The sequence below is a fragment of the Telopea speciosissima genome, chromosome 9, assembly GCF_018873765.1.
Source record: "Telopea speciosissima isolate NSW1024214 ecotype Mountain lineage chromosome 9, Tspe_v1, whole genome shotgun sequence".
NCBI classification, from domain to species: Eukaryota; Viridiplantae; Streptophyta; class Magnoliopsida; order Proteales; family Proteaceae; genus Telopea; species Telopea speciosissima.
Window position 1 is genome coordinate 2,566,138 of NC_057924.1, and position 17,364 is coordinate 2,583,501.

General features: G+C 38.1%; 2 protein-coding genes across 2 annotated transcripts; one reads left to right on the forward strand and one right to left on the reverse strand.

Moving 5' to 3' along the window:
- The first annotated feature begins 2,730 nt into the window (after positions 1 to 2,730).
- LOC122640713 lies at positions 2,731 to 5,331 on the forward strand. The gene has a single exon (XM_043833955.1). The coding sequence runs from the start codon at positions 2,986 to 2,988 to the stop codon at positions 5,182 to 5,184; it is 2,199 nt and encodes a 732-aa protein (XP_043689890.1). The 5' UTR covers positions 2,731 to 2,985; the 3' UTR covers positions 5,185 to 5,331.
- A 1,013-nt stretch (positions 5,332 to 6,344) lies between these two features.
- On the reverse strand, positions 6,345 to 15,485 carry LOC122640485 (protein NAR1-like). Its single transcript, XM_043833701.1, has 11 exons — positions 15,296 to 15,485; positions 14,637 to 14,716; positions 13,087 to 13,240; positions 12,762 to 12,948; positions 11,418 to 11,544; positions 9,089 to 9,272; positions 8,950 to 8,999; positions 8,686 to 8,857; positions 8,097 to 8,223; positions 7,898 to 7,989; positions 6,345 to 6,897 (listed from the first exon to the last, which is right to left on the reverse strand). The coding sequence occupies exons 1-11, from the start codon at positions 15,422 to 15,424 to the stop codon at positions 6,745 to 6,747; spliced, it is 1,455 nt and encodes a 484-aa protein (XP_043689636.1). The 5' UTR covers positions 15,425 to 15,485; the 3' UTR covers positions 6,345 to 6,744.
- Between the last annotated feature and the right edge of the window lie 1,879 nt (positions 15,486 to 17,364).

Here is a 17,364-nt window from a genome sequence, read left to right on the forward strand (position 1 = left end):
TGAGTTGGATTGATTAATCATGTATTAAAATCTTAAAACTTATTTCATAGGAAAAAGATGGATCGAGCTCCTCTACAACGCAGGGTGGGCCGGACATCTTTTGGCGTGGCACCCGAGCTCTCCACGTGGACGAACTCCCATTTGAACAATACAGATTGAACTGGCACAACTCCCAAGACTTGTGGGTCACGCTCTTGTCTAGCACATGTGCACCATGCTCAGCTATGCCAACTAGATCTGTATCGTCCAAATGAGAGCTCATCCATGTGGCGATCTCAAGTGCCACATCAGAAGATGTCCAACATACCCTGTGCCGTAGAGGAGCCCAATCAGAAAAAGATCAACGTAGTAAGACCTACTACATTGATACTCTCTATCCTCTTTCATCATGTGGAGCCTATTGTTGAGGAAACCATTTCCCTTATTGTGATTGGTGTGGTGTGAGAGATTTCTACGAGGTAATCCTCTCATTTTTGTTCAAATACTCTCACCAGTGTCATAATTAAACCATGGTCTTGAATTTTCAAACCTCAAAATTGCCACTTGCAAAACTTTATTTCAACAAAATCTTACATGTGAATAACGTATCTTGGATTCTTCCAATTCACAAAATTTAAACCTCGTCTAATCTTCCATATGGTAGCTATTTGGGCTACCATGATAAGCTTATTAAGGGCGGCCCACTGTAGAAATTCTATGCTTATGTTATTAGGCCCATCAGCCCATTTTCCTTCCCATGTTAACATATGTCCTACGTCCATAGAGTTTCAACACGTGTAGATTGCATGGAGGAGCATTTATGAAAGCAAAATGACACATCATCAGCAAGCTAACTGTACATGAAGAAAATACACGTATAGGTACGTGATACTGATACAGCTCAGAAGGTGGGACACTGGGAGTTTAGGCTTGCAACATGCAACATGCAACATGCAACATGCAACTAAACACGTCTGACATGTAAATGCCTGTGTAGCTTCTTTTCATCATTTTGCAATACAATTTGTATTTAAACCCCATTTGTGTGAAGAAATATGGAATAAATAAATAAGGGAAAAAGACTATTATGAGGCTGAGCTGTGCAACATACGCTAGCATTTCCCTATGTCTATCTCTCTCCTTTATAGTAGAGGGCAGATATGTCATTTTATAAAAAGTATGAGATAGATAGACACAAGCAGGTGCTCACATACGCTATGCATCTTGACAGCGTTCTTTCCCACCTTTTCATTTACAGTTTATTAATGCGACATCTCTATAGGTGTGCATTTAGAATTTGATACTTTCTTTTGATTGTCTCTTATTTTATTCTCAGAGTATCAATAAGAAAATCTCTTAATTAATACTTGCTAGTTATAATAGGTTTTAGCGCTTTCAATTCTTTATTGGTCTTCCGGTTCTGAATTCGTTAGAAAATTTATCTTGTACTTTTTAATAATTGGTCCAAAAATCAACTCTCATAACCATCCCATTTAGTAATAAAATGGATCAATTTTGAGCCTTAATAGGCCAGTTCTGGGGCAATTCCCTGTTCCAATCCCAAATTGATACTTTGAGGTGTAAGCCATGGTTTGAGGGATCCGTATCGGATCGCCCAATACGATCAATACTGCACGATTTTGTAAGTCATCGATAAGTGAAACAATAAGAATAAGGTGTAAAATAGTTTTTTAAAAAATGTTTTTTTTTTTAAAGAAAAATCAAGAGTAAACTTGTTTGATACGATCGATCCGTCCCGATACCATCATTGGTTTTGATTTTTGAAGGTGAACCATACCCGATCCAATACCGTGTACTGAAACCATGGCAAAAAACCTGGACATGTTCTGGCATAAGCACAGGAAATATGAAATTACCATCCTCCCGCCGGGCACTGCAAACACAGTTGAAACCTGAATATGCTCACGACACAAGTGGGGTAAGTGTAAGTTGGCGTCGTACGTGTAGGTACGCGTTAATCTATTTTTTTTGGGGCGCACCAGTGACTCCCCTCACTTATTAAAAATACCAACAAATACTAATTTTCTCTTTATAACTATTTCTTTACTGTGGTTAGGTTCGCTACAGTAGTAACCATTTCTGGGTTGGCTGGCCTGACTCTATCATGGACGCAATCGAAATCCGATTCGTCAGGACTGGCCGGTCACCTGGATTTCTCACACAATTGACTTCTCCATTTCAATCCTCTTCCTTGCCTTGCCTCTGTAGCTTGTTTTGTTTCATATAATTTTATTTACAGACATTATAAAGGGGTAGATTGCGTTTAACCTCTTCTTTGCCGTCGTAGAACAGAGGTTATGTGACAGTCTCTGAATTTACTGAAGCTCTGAAGAGATGATGATGGTGATGATCGAGGAGTATGTGGTAAAGATCTCCTGCCCATTTCACCATTTTTATGGTTCTCTTGTGTTTTTCGTGGAAGGTTGTTAAATTTAAGCCCATTTGAACAGAGATCTGGAAGCAACATTTCTTCCTTATGATTTGATTCTTTTTCTTTCTCCCCTCTTCTTATAGCGTTTTGGTTTTTATTGGGTTTTGATTCATCTGGGTTTGTTTCAGCTAAATTAGGGATTTTAATTTAGTGATTGTAGTTGAACTGTTTTTTTCTCTTGGTGGGTTGATGATGGGCAAGGTTTTTCTAGCGTTGTAAGATAATTTTTAAGTTTCTGAGAGTTTGGGATTGAAACCCTAGAAATGATGCCCTTCATTTTCTTCGTCGATCAGTTTTACTTTTGTTTGATCAAAATTGAAATTTGAAAGTCAACTTAATCTTTTGGGATTCCAAAGTCAATACCCTTTTGCTTGTTTCGAATCCCAAGTCCGATGGATGATGTCGACTAGGTTTTGGGAAATTGTTGTTCTTCCTGATCTATCTTTATCCATATCTTTGTTCTGACAAGTGGGTGTCCTGGATTGAGGTCTGAAGGCTATATATTACGTGTAGCGCTTTATTGGGAATTGGGTTTGTTGCTTTCTGGTTTACTGATGGAGTGCAATATAGAGGAAGCTGTTAGAGCTAAGGAGACTGCTGAGAAGAAATTCGCCGAGAATGATTTTGCAGGTGCGAAGAAATACGCAATTAAGGCCCAAAAATTGAATCCTGGATTGGAGGGCATCTCTCAAATGCTAGCCACCTTTGATGTTTATGTTGCTTCTCAGGTTCAGATTAATGGTGAAACTGATTTTTATTCGATCCTTGGATTGAACCCAGTAGCAGATGATGATACTGTTAAGAAACAGTATAGGAAATTGGCAGTGATGCTTCACCCCGACAAGAACAGAACTGTGGGAGCTGAAGGAGCATTCAAGCTTGTGTCAGATGCGTGGACACTGTTATCAGACAATGTTAAAAGGACTTCATATGATCTCAGGAGAAACAGGCAATCCACAACTGTGGTTAATCCCACCAACTCTGCAGTTCAGAACACCAAGGTTAAGGGGTGTTTGAAGTCCAACAAGTCGAAGCTTCGAACTTTCTGGACTGTGTGCACTTCATGTCGAGTGCAGTACGAGTATCTCCGTAAGTATGTGAACAAGAGACTCTCTTGTAAGAACTGCCGGAGAACCTTTGTGGCTGTAGAGACAGTGAAACCTCCGGAAACCAGTCCGATCCCTTTCTGTTCTTGGTCAGTTTTGCCTGAGAATGTCCATGGAAGTCACGGGTTCAATGGGTTGACATATATTCCGGCTAGCACCATTGTTTTCACGGGAACTGGGTTCGGGGGATTCCATTCTGGTGTGGGCTACGAGTATCCTAATATGGCTTTCCAGTGGAGTCCTTTCCCTGGAACCCCTGCTGCTGGGTTTGCAGGCGTTCATGGACCAACAACAGGTGTTCCTTCTCCATCTCCAGCTCCATCCGCTGGTAGTGTTCATCAGTCCAGCAGCAACAATGTCAAAAGACACGGAGAGAAGATCAAGGCAGCAGCAGCAGCAGCAGCAGCAGCCAAGGACAAAGATCTTACAGAGAATGGCAGTGCAATGGGCGCTAAGGCTTCCATTGAACTTACAACCTCTGCTAAAAGTGATAGGCATGAGAAGAAAAGGAAGACCAATGAAGGAACTTCCATGAACGGGTACCAAGAAGAAAAGAGGACCAGAACTGTGATTTCAGAAACAAAAACGGCCAATGGGGTAGGAAACCTCACACAGGATGCGAAGAAGTTCCCTAGCACAGGTGAGGCTCCAAATAGACGTTGCTCGGCTGCGCCGGCATTTGATGCTCGGCAGCTGCTCATTGACAAGGCTAGGACAGAAATCCGAAAGAAATTGGAAGAGATGAAATCCGCTGCAGCAGCAGCAGCAGCTAAGCCAAGTGAGAACTCCAAAGCCCAGTTACCTGCGAGGGGTAATGCTGATCAGGGTGATTGTGCTGATGAATCACAGACAAACCAACCTGGACCTGGGTCCATCTCTATAAGTGTTCCTGACCCAGACTTTCATGACTTCGACAAGGACAGATTGGAGGAATGCTTCAAGCCGAAACAGGTATGGGCCATGTATGATGAAGAAGATGGCATGCCTCGCTTGTACTGTCTGGTCCGCCAGGTTATCTCAGTGAAACCATTCAAGATTCGCATCACTCGCTTGAACTCTAAATCCGACAGTGAATTTGGGTTGGTGAATTGGGTGGATTCTGGGTTCGTCAAATCTTGTGGACATTTCAGGGCATGGGATACGGAAGATGTTGAGTTGGTTAACATCTTCTCCCATATCCTCCCCCATGGAGCCAAAGCTGGCAGGGGAGGTTGCATTCGGATTTTCCCCAAGAGAGGTGACATCTGGGCTGTTTACCGGAATTGGTCTCCGGATTGGAATCGCACAACCCCAGACGAAGTGAGGCACCAGTATGAGATGGTGGAGGTTCTCGATGACTACAACGAAGAGCTGGGCATCTGTGTTACTCCACTCATCAAATTGGATGGATTCAAGACAGTATATCAGAAGAATAGTGATCAGAAAGCAGTCCAGTGGATTCCTCGCAGAGAGATGTTGCGGTTTTCACACCAGGTACCGTCATGGCTGCTTCAAGGAGAAGTCAGTACTAATCTTCCTGTTGGATGCTGGGATCTGGACCCAGCTGCGACCCCGGAAGAGCTGCTTCATGGTGCAGGTCTAATGGAAACAAGGACTATTGATGATAAACCTGAACCTGTTCAGACGAATTGGATTTGTGAAATGTAGTAGTAGTAGTAGTAGTTGATATACACTTTTTAGTTGGCTGATGTTAAAAAAATTTGACAGCCAAAAGAGAGTGAGAAATTTATCATTCATGTAACTCGAAACTCAGGCATGATTTACTAATGAATTGGATTGGGTTCATTCTGAGTTTCTCCTAATTTCAAAACGTTATTGGACGGCTTGCACTTAGGGAGGCGGGACGGTCAATTCAGGGCGTTTGAGGTATTGGATTTACCCATATCAGGTAATCTGTATCGATATTGTTAACCACCGATACCGGATACCGGAGTGGTACGGACCAGGGGTAAAATTGTTTAAAAACACAGTTTTTTTAGGAAAACTAGGGGCAAAGCTGTCCAATATAGTCGATGATTTAGGGGGAATTGTGTCGGGGTGCAAGCTCCACACTGTTGGGTAGAGTTCTTTAACTCATCTTTATATGTTTGTTTGGGCAAAAATAATCCTAATAGGCAGCATAGCCCCGGCTCAGACACAAAATGACTGCCCCGCTCTCATGAAAGGCAGAAGAAATCCACCCCTTTTGATGCTTCCATGCAAGCTCCCACACTGCCTTTCAAGGAACCCTCTCTTGTTTGTTTGTAAATTAATTATGAAAAAAAGAGCGTTGTTTTGGTCACATGGCTCCTGCGCCCAAACATAGGAGCACGTGAAATTACCACCCAATCCCTCCTGAAATAAAAAATCCCATTCATTTTGATGCTCCTACACATGCTCTCAGTGGCCCCGACTTTGGTGCTGGGGCTACACAATCGGAAAACAAATCTCTTCACATAAAAAAATGAGAAAAATACCAAACTCTTAAGATTGGGTACGTTACCATTTGACAAAAAATTTTAATAATCGATTCCCAAATTATGCGAGACGTTTTCCTATTTGCGTAATTCCATTCCCACACTTACAGACCTAGAAACCACCAATTCCACTGATAAATTAGGAAGCTCATGCCAAAATCCAATCAAAGTAAAGCTTCAAAAATACCTGGCCTGTCCATCTACTTGTTGCACTTACTTTTATTGTAAATTTGTAATCAACCTTTCAAAACAAAAATGGCCTACATAATCTGATTCTGTTTCACTCTTCCAGGACTTGGTGCGTAGGAGCAATCTAATAACAAAACAGTATCTGAACAATCTATACAAAGCTAAAGCTGAATAGCAAAAGAATAGATGACACCTTTAAAGCAAATAATTACATCTTACGTACCCAGTTAATGTGCATAGTTCCATCATTATGTATATGTGGAGTTCCCCTGTAGGATATCTAAACAATGTTTTAGAAAGAAAAAAAATAAGACAAAAAAGATAATGTTTAAGATACAGGGTATATACATGAGCAGCAAAAAAAATATGTCTACGTTCGTACATACATGATTACTTTCTCCTCTCTCAAAATCGGATGCTCCACGGCTGGCTTTCCATACACTGGGAGGCATGGATATTATAGTGAGGTATCACATCGTACAATGCAAGAATGGGCTTTCTAGGGAACATCTGGACTAAGTGGTGAACAACAACTTAGGTATAGGTGGCACCAAAGAATCTCTCACCAGTTGTGCAGTTCAGCAGTAATGCTTTTAACCATCGGGTGGTATACTGTGTGCATATGCCTTCTAGCTTTATCTGAACCAGGTTCTCCTAGCCACTCCTCATATAAGCTCTTTATCAGAGGATTTTCAAAAGGATTGGCAACGAAAATCTGTGAATTTAACAAATTCCATACAAATAAATTTTGTTAGTGGAACTGACATTCTACATGACTAACAATTTATGAGTATGTAAAGATTTTAGAATAGATGTATGCATGTGCACATGCAAGTGTCCACAACCACAGATGCAATGCTTAGTGAATAAGAAAACCATGTATGCAAGTGAGTAAGTGCACAGAGCATAATGAGAGGTACAATTATCCTCTCTCTCTCTCTCTCTCTGACCATACAAACTTACGGACAAGTATCGATAACAAATTCATTTTATAGTGCAAAGGAGAAATCCCTTCTTTTTTAATCAAAAGACAAGGACACGTTAGACACAAACCCTCAACTGATCCCTAGATATTGCATAAGACTTGACAACCATCCCCCAAATTCAGTGGTTGAAACACTTATTATTGTATGGCCAAGCACATTATATTCCCCCACCCACCCCACCTCCCCAAAAAAACAAAGAGTAGAGAAGAAAAAGAACAATGAAGTTGTTTTACATGACTTTTAATGTCCAATTGAGTAGAAACTTGAAAAAAGAAAAGGCAAAGCATGATGGAGAAAAATGATCAAAACTTAGGGCTATTAGAAATGCCGTCTTTCTTGACTTCCTTAATATGATGTAGATGGACTCTTCTACATGTAAGAACACCTGTGTCAGCAGGTCCCAAGCTCTGTTGTGATGCTTTTTGATTTCCACTTTTATAACTTTTACAAAACCACACTTGCAGGGAAAAAAACTAAAATCAAGCATGTGTTATAAAAGCTAATTTTCCATTAAAAAAATGAGAACAGCAACCCCCCCCCTCCCCCCCCGACAAAAAACAGAAAAGAAAACTGGGGAAAACAACAAATAAAACCAGCTTTTCCTCACCTTCAAACAACGAATTCAGTCCATGAGACAACTGAAGAAACTTAAAATGATTTAGATAATGCCTTGAAAACTTGCACAAAATGAAGATGATTGAGAAATCAAAATCTCCAAAGAAGACTTACGTCCTCCATATATACTGTCTCTAATGACTGAATTAAATCCTTGGTAGATTGGCCGGCCTCCGGTTTGATTTGACCTCCACCATTCAAACAACCTGTTAGTCAAAGTAAATGGCAGTTATTCCACTGCCTAACCAACTGCTTCAAGTAGGAGGACAGACTCCAATTCGGTAAAGATACAAAAAAGAAACAAAAGGAGTACCAGAAGGACATGCCATGACCTCCAAAAAGTGATAATCGCACTTCCCCATTTTAATTTTTCTCACAATATTCTGCAGGTTCCGGAAGCCATAACAAAGTGCAAATTTTAGCACTGTTTTTCCTTCCACCTGGCATTAGATCAAATAATTTCATTAATTAGATAAACTTAAGCATCACACACTAATACTTGAAACCCAGCTTAACTTGGTGGGTTACTTCATTGTTAGCTAGACAAGTTGATAAACAACAGGTCCATTAGGACCTGCAAGTGGAAGGAAAATTTTGAATGATTGGATCATTATACAATAGGAATTCTGTCAAGCATTCCAGAACAGCAAAATTGGAATCCATCTGAGGCATGTCCAGTATCATGAAATTGGCCTCGGGAAATTAATTATGAGAATTTTGGGTTGTAGCTTAGGAAAAAAATTTCCCCCGTTGGTTAATTCTGGGGCTAGAAAAATGTCGAATGATGTGCTCACCCCCTAACCGTCCGTGAGTACTTATTATTTGTAGATTTGAGTTCTTCAGGTTTGACAGACAGTTCAACACAATTTCCTTATATAGAAAAACAAAATTAAACGACTTACTTCTAGATTAAATTCTCGGAAATCTGAATTCCGTATTATTTTGAAGTCAATAGGGCCTTCAATTTCCTTTCCAAAGAGCACTTTAGAAGCATAGCGAAATATTATTTCTGCATAACCACCAGAGCTTCCATTGACTCCATAAAGACGTCCTTCTTCATCAACATTTGTTAGCCTGGAGGTATCATTACACAGTATCATCATTTTAGCTAGGATTAAATTGATGACATAAGCAAAGAAAAATAGAAGGGTGAATGAATTCCTTACAGTCTGTCTAGAGGAGACTCTTCCAAGTCCTTGAAATTCACAGATTTTAACTGCAGCAGTCAGTAAACCGAAGCATTTAATACCCTGCTAACAAAACATACCATGACAGTGGCAATATGATAAAGAAGATTAGAATTACCTGTATCAATTCCAAAACCTCTCCAGTTGTCAAGACTGAATCTACCTCTGCAATCCTCAGGTTTGCGTCATATTCAGGGTCATCTTTTCCTTGAGCCTCCACTGAAAACACAAAATCATCTCTAGAAGCTTCAAGTTTTTTATCATAACATGGCATCACAGTCACATGGTAGACATTGTCCGGCCTATCAGATATAAACAGATTTGAGTCATTGAAGGATATGAAGAGAGCAAATAAAAGCAATCCGATGCTAAGTTGTATGTATCAGAGTTCTGGTCTGGGTCACACATAATATCTGATGACAGAAAATGAAGCACCACAAGTACCACAGGGAGGTGGGGAAGTGTGGAATTCCAAAAGGAAAGACATTAATACAGATAAACGGGAAAAAATGGGTAACTGGATTTACTAAGGACCACAGAAACATTTCCAGCCATATCATGTCTACTGGAGATATACTGCACATAATGAACTTTGATTCCAATTAATGAATTGAGCCAGCCATTCATGCCATAGTTGAAAATTAATTGTTAAAAAGAATAAACTAATATATTTTAAATCAGTTGAATTACCAAATTTAAGTGATACTACATGCAATAAATCTTAAAACTAATGGAGGATCAACATACAGCTAACAAAAAATGACTAAAGAAGAACAGAAATCCAACTTTCTAGATGCTAAATAATGTGAAATTGGAACCTTCTTCTTTTCTTTTCTTTTATTAAATAAGCTGTAAATGAAACTACAACTGGCCCAAGGACATAAAATCTTGGAGTCTGAAATATATTACAGCCAAATTTTCAAACTGAATGTGAAGGGAGTGGATGATCTGTTTCAGCATAAACACCAGATTTTCTTTTAGATTAAAACCCCAGAGAGAGATTTCACATCCCTATACTTTTCTAATGCAAAAAGGTTTCCTGAAAAGAAACTTCAGTTGATGATTGCTCATGGAAATACCATGTCCTTTACTACAGTGACAGTCGCACAATAACCAAAGATCATACCCAAAATCCAAAAATTCTTCTGATTCCAGATGGTTCAACATTTCCACAAGTTGGTATCTATCTCATAGAGATGGTTGCACTAGGGAACCATCAGAGTAATTTTAACTTAATGAAAATTAATGGTGGAAGAATCTCCCATCTCACGGTATTAACCCAAATATCAGGCAGTAACGCATTCAGGTTAGCATAAGCTGATCCCTGGAAATTCAAAGAAAGTTTAACAAACTAGTTGGAAGATGAAAAAGCAGCATGTACAGCTTAATTTTTGCTATTTAAAGATTGTAGAACACACCCAGAAGGGATCACAAGAGCAGAGGTCACCCTCTTCAAAAACTGCTGCCAAAGGGCTTGAACCTCATACTTCATGTATCAAAAAATTCAGCAACTTCCCAATTACTTCTACATATAAAAAACAATTCCCAATTGCCTCTGCATTTTCCATTAAAAAAGATCTTTGCTATTCAAGTAAGTAAAATATGATTAAAAAAACCAATATGCATGTGGCCTTTTTTTAAGTTTAAAAAAAAGAGACTGAAGAATCTCTAGTTAGATGTCCCAACAATTAGACACTTAAGGAATCCATAGCCCTATCACTGTGTCTTTTATTGGGCTACTTCCTGCAGTTTTACTCCTCTATAAAACTAATATTCTTCTGTCTTGCATAATTGTCCTTTTTTTTGGCCGTCATCTGATATATTATTACAGAAAATGGGTCTGAAGAAGGAAAGCATACAAATCACCCTCTAGAAATTGTGTTTTTGAATCACATGTCAATTTTTGATACCTCTCTTTTGCTCTTCAAGCTATTCTCTATACCTGTATATTTTGTAGTCAATTTTTTTTTACTTTACTTAGATTAGTACAAAAGATATAAGAATCCAAGATAAGTTATTTTAAGCTTCAAGATGATGTTGATATCATTATGAAGGACTTTCAAAGTATATCTTCTTTAATCAAGCAAAACTGCAAAGCTTAGAGAGGATTTTATTTCTCTTTTCTTCTTTTCGAACTTAACCTAAGTATATACAAAGACCTCAATCTATTTCAAACAAAAGAGGGGGAGGGGAATTCCCTGAATAGAATAGATAGTTATAGGGAATCTCGTAGCTAAAATGGTAATATTAGAAAACATGTTTCCCCATATCCACAATGGTAAATTGGTAATATTAAAAATATGTTTAGGAGAACACAGAATAGTGAGAATACAAAGCCTCCAATCCACTTTCAACTCCAACTGGAAACCATTTCAAATCATAAATCTTTTAATACGAAATTATCATAGGAAATACGAAGCAGTTTAATAGCTTGAAAAAGAACTAACTTGAAGCCCATTGTCTGACAAATGTGATGCTTAATAGCTGCCCCAATTGCCTGCTGGGGACTCTTCACAGAGGAAATATAAGGCAGAATATAAGATCCAAGTGTTTTTTCAGCGTAGCAGATCCAACCTGAAAGCCAAAAATTATCAGTACATTAGCATCTCATGAAAAAAAAATTAGATAGAATAAATTAAATCACTTGGAAACAACTAGCATAAGTTTAACATATTATTATGATATCTAAAACTGTACAAAATCTTGAAACACATCTTTTGTTCATAGTACTTTCACGGATAGGCAAAGCATAAGGAATATTATTTTGAGATTTCAATCACATAGAACTAAGAAATAATTGAAGACTCTAGCTCATATCTCAATTGGTTGACACGCTTGAGCAGAAGACCATGTCACATGCTCAACGCTGGTTAAGTGCACACATGAATGAAGAGAGTCTTGATAAAACATTAAACTTACTTCCAACTTTGATTTCCATTAACATCAAAGTGAGGTGTTTGCAGAAAGGCATTGCTCAGATGCTCCTATAATTAATTAATTAGTTTTACAATCAGCTACAAAAATCTACCAATTTGTATACATCGTATATGACCAATAAGTATTCTTCCCAACAGCGTAGCAACTACCTTGCGGGGAAAAACATTTCACTCCCATTTTTAACCCCTTCCTCACTCATGTATATCCTTCTAGAGTACTATCACGTTCTCAATGATTTTAAAGTTCTTCCCTCTGAAAGTAATTCTTGTCAATAGCATATTAACTATTTAAAATTTGCTTGATGGTTCATTTTCGTAGACCATTCATTTCTGAAGTATTTATATTTTAAGTTATGTATTGAAACTCAGTTGCACTGACAAACCCAACCCAGATAAAGGAGGATGGTGGATGTATCAAGTTGGTGGCTGCCTACAAAAATTAGTCAAACTTTTTCAGCTAATCCTGAGAATTCACTGTGATGTCTATAAGTGGAAAGGAATGACAGAAGAGGAGATATGTAGCTAACCCATGCTGTTCGGATAAGATTAAATTTGGTGAAAGTATTTCGAATGATATTTAAGTGTGCATAACAAAGAAGTTGTAAATGTTGTTCCCATGATATAACATGAGTAACACTTCTCACTATCATTCTTGACCATTAGTTGAATGATGCTGATTGGATAAGCTGACGCATAAATTACGAGATTCAATAAATCTGCACTGCAGCAGTGCAGCTCATATCAAACATAGCCTCCACTTTAAGGACATAATAATCTAATAAACTCATTTAAGTTTTATCCCAACTACTTAGTGTCAGCATAGAACTGATCAAAATGGCAGCAGGTAGTAGATACCTGGACATGCTGAAGAAAGCATTGGGAGAGATAGATTCCGTCCTTCAACATCAGTTGAATGATGTTGTTTGAATCTTGTAACAAATTCATTACAAGCTTCAATGAGTGATAAATCTCTACTGAAGCTTACATCAAATATAGCCTTTGCACCCAATGACTTGAAGAAGGTTGTGAGTTTCCTGAAAACCTGAATATTGGAAAACAACAGATTATTTGCAGATATTTTCCCCTGAAGAAATATGCAAAATTCAAGGTAAAAGGTCATGTATTCTTTTCCATGAAAACAAAGAAACCAATATGATGTAGCTGTCACACTCTATCTTACCTGAAGCGGAGAAAGACCAAAGTGAACAGCTAAAGAAGCCCTTGATTGTGAAGAAAGAGAGACAATAACAGCCTTCCCAGATTCTAGATTAGAAAGGAACTCCTCCAAACTTTGCTTCTCAAGCATAACTGTCTCCGCAGATGTTATGCAGCCACTGTGTTACAGAAAAAAATTAGTTATCAGTCTTGAATTACAGGAATATGGTTACAAGCTGTTTTGAGAAGGGATGGAAAAACAAAATGCACATGAACCTATCAGTTAAGAAAATATTCCTACGCATTGTAACGAAACATGCCACACATTGGATCATTAAACATCATCTGCTGCAGAACAATTTACCGAACACTTCGAACCCGTTCCCATGTTTATGCATTTTTGTAAGACCCTACTTAATTAATCTTCAAAGATATTAGCAATTTCTCTGAAAGTAATTAATTAAGAAAGTAAAATGAATGGAGAAGAGATCAGAAAGACAGTAAACATTCTGTTCTGCAGGTTCTATTACACTGTCCTCCAGAGTCCAGAGTCCAGACTCCCTCCCCTCCCCCAAAAAAAAGAGAGTCAATCTCACTAAGAGCTGTACCACTCAATAGTTTTAACAATGACTGCCAAAGGGAATGTAATGTTAACAAAAAAATCTTTAAACCTTGCTTACACCAACTTTCATTTTTTTTTTTAAGTTAATGAATGTATGTCCTTCTGTCGTGCGTTACCAACAGCTGGACAACCCTATCCCTACAAGGGTAGAAGGCTTCATGGGTTTGCTCCTAGACAAGTTACTCACGTGGCATAACCTTTAATTAGTCCAGCAAGCCAAACCAGTTGCCCTCTTTATGAATCTAATATGGAAATTACTCTTCATTGGTTTTTCTGTTATAAGCCCACAGTAGATATATGACTATACTCTATCAGGCTATTTGGAGTGCAGTAGGAAGTATCGATCCATCAGCCAAGGGGAGTTTGCAGTGAGAGCAATAATCTTGTGGACAATGGTTCCTTTTGCAATTTTCTGGAGTATTTCAAATGAAAGAAAGAACCTAAGGGAGAAAGAAGATAGATTCGAGAAGGATGTACAGGTTAGTGGAGTTCCTAATAAGAGATGGGAGCCACGTCTGGAAAGGAATCCACAGCATCTTCTGCTGGTTGGGAAGATGGTTTCCCAGCACTAATATCATCATAATGCTTTTGATTGACCTTTATCCTGTACTTCAATATTCCCATATTGCATGTATCACTGATACATCTTGTTATTATCTCTAACATGATTATGATCCCCATAAAATAGATTAAAGTTTGCTGACCAGATAAAAAACTATAAACAAAAGCAAAACTTTTTCCCGGCTCTATATTTTCAAAAACTTGTGATTGACAAAACTAGCTACGTCAGTATAAGTTTTAATTCTTAGGATACATGAGTAGTTCAATATCATGCACTAAGAACAACAAATTTGTATATTGTGTCTGATTCCAATCTTCACAATTATGCTACAGAAGGCAACAGTCATATGCGCTGAAAGGGAGGAAAAAGAAATACATATGAAATCATTTACCTGCATGCTAAGCAATCCTTCAATGAAATTTTAACTGGTTCTACTGATGATTTGATTGGGAGAGTAGCCTTTTCTTGGTTCTGTAAAACAAGATTAGAGCCAAACAATCAAAGACACTTAAGAATGATTACAGAGGTAATTGATGGTTTTGCAGGAGTTCTCTCCTTCCGAATCGTTTCAGCATTGAACCAAAAACTTTGAATAAACAGAAAATATGTGAATGCCGCTATTGTATTTAAATAAAAGCATATCCTTGTGAGTATGTATCAGCCATGGAACCTTCCCACATAGCAAATTGATAGTGTTCATGATAATTTTACATACGGAATAGGAAAAAATAGAAGATGAAAAGACAACAAATACACAAATTGGGAAAGAAGTTGCATACATAGTAAACCTCCGAAGACAACCCCCTGTTAACGAAGCAATACCTAAAATTTCTAGCGAATAATAATAACAGATAGCAGAACCTCAAAATTTTCCTGAACTGTGTACATAAATACAACGTCAGTCCTCAGGATTAACCCAATTTAAAACCTCCAAATTTTTTATTAGAAAAAACAGAAACAACAACAATGAATAACTCAGAGTGCTGTCAGTCTAATTCCTCCCTGAAAATTTCCAGAACATGAAAATGATAACCTAATTAGAACCGCTACCTCTGTTTTATCCTGCTTCGTCGTCGTGGTTGCCTTAAGACCCTTTAGAGAAACAATGCAAGCTTGTGATGGTGCGATGTAGTCATTGAGATCGCCAATCCTTAGAGTGGGCGAGAATTTCTCCGACATTCTCTCTTTCCAAATAAATGGGAAAAAAATCTAAAAAAATATTCTAGAGATAGAAACGAAGAAAAACGATAAATCAAAAACTTAGAATCACCAAATGAAACTCGAATGTTCCGTAAACGAGAACTACAATAGGTAGGACAGTTGATTGGAGAATTAGGGTTTCAAACGCTCAAGAACAGAAGAAGAGAAAGAATGGAAGATTTAGATACTAGCATTCTGTTATACAGTAGTATTTCCTGAATTCCGACCAGTGGAAGGACCGAAGGAGAGAGAGAGAGAAAGAGAGGTTTTCGTTTTATTAAATGGGAATCGATGTAAGCGAAAACTTCGGAGACTCCACGAGATGGACGGCTGGCTGGAAGGCTACTGATGGGGTTTCTTCCGGGATTCTAGGAAGGTGAAATTTTCCTCGTTTTTACTTGCACCGTCAGCACCGCAGGCACGTGTCGACCACACGACTCAAATGAAAAACTGAGTTAGTACGGTGCATCCACAGCCACAAATAAACGCCGTCAGGATACAACACACGTGTCAATGGAATTAATGGAAAAAATATTGGGGCAATACCATCACCGCCGGGAGGATGAAATTTGATGACATTTTCCGACTCTAGGTGAGGGTGTAAATCGGTGTGGTTCTAAATTGATTCGGACCTTCAGATCCTAAGGAGTTATTATAAACCGGCCCGTCTATCTAATCGGTTCCAAACCTGAGAATTAGAACTGTTTATTAATGGATGAGATGGTTTTAATTCATTCGAAAAGGAAATTGCGATTACTAAGCACATTAATAAATCTAAACTATTAACACCATATATATGATTAGGGAAAAAAAACGTTGTCTAGTCACATGGTCTTTGAGCCTTGACATAGGAGTACGTGAAATTACTATTGTGTCTTCCGTGAAATTAAATACCCCATATATGTTGATACCTCTATGTATGTTCTCATTGGTCCCCACGCTCGTGGAGGCGTTACATGGCCAAACAACGATTTCTTGCCCATATGATTATGCAAATTTTATATGGGTCCCAATGGTTACAGTTCCAGCCGATTCTAAACTGGTCTTTTGATTGTGGAATCATTGGGAGATTCGTCTTAGAACTGACCAGTCCTATTCAAAATCGAACTGGTGGTTCATTTTCGATCTAGTTCTTGATTTTGGTCTTAAATTAATACCCTTGATTTCAACTCAATCCCAAATTCCTTCCTAGTAGGGAGAAAGTTTTTCTTTTACCAAAGAAGGTGAAAAAGAACATCAATGGTCATAATTTCTCTTTTTGTACAAAAAATTACTTTAAAATAAGTAAAGAGAAACTCGACGAGACCAGATCATGTCCATGTACAAGTATCGTCCAAAGCCCTCAAGCCAGTCATATGGAAAGGACATGATCCACACTCAAACTCTACCGCACAGATACTATTCAAATATTAGTCTCTACTCTCTCGTGCTATTTCCTCTTCCTTTTAATGGAATAGTACGTGGAACTGTGGAACATAAGTTCAATGTATGCCTCCATGTAATGCAGAAAATAAGCAAATGAAACATCTTTATGTTATTATAACTTTACAATAACAATAAAATTTAGTCTTATCCCAATTAAATGGGGTCAGCTATATGAATTCTTACTCAGCTCTATTTAAAGTCATACATGATACAAGGCCGGCCTCACCACATCTCTTGGAGTCATCTTAGATTTGCCCTTGGCTCTTTTATCTCTTTTAATATGAATTAAATCATTCATTAATATTGGAGCATCTAAAAGCCTCCATTGTATATGATCATACCACCTCAAACAGTTTTCTCCCAACTTATCATTTATCGAAGCTTTTCTCAAATTAGTTCTAATTTGATTATTCCTTACTTTATCCTTCTTAGTTTTACTACACATCCATCTTAACATCATAATCTCAGTTACACTGAATTTATCTGTATGATGT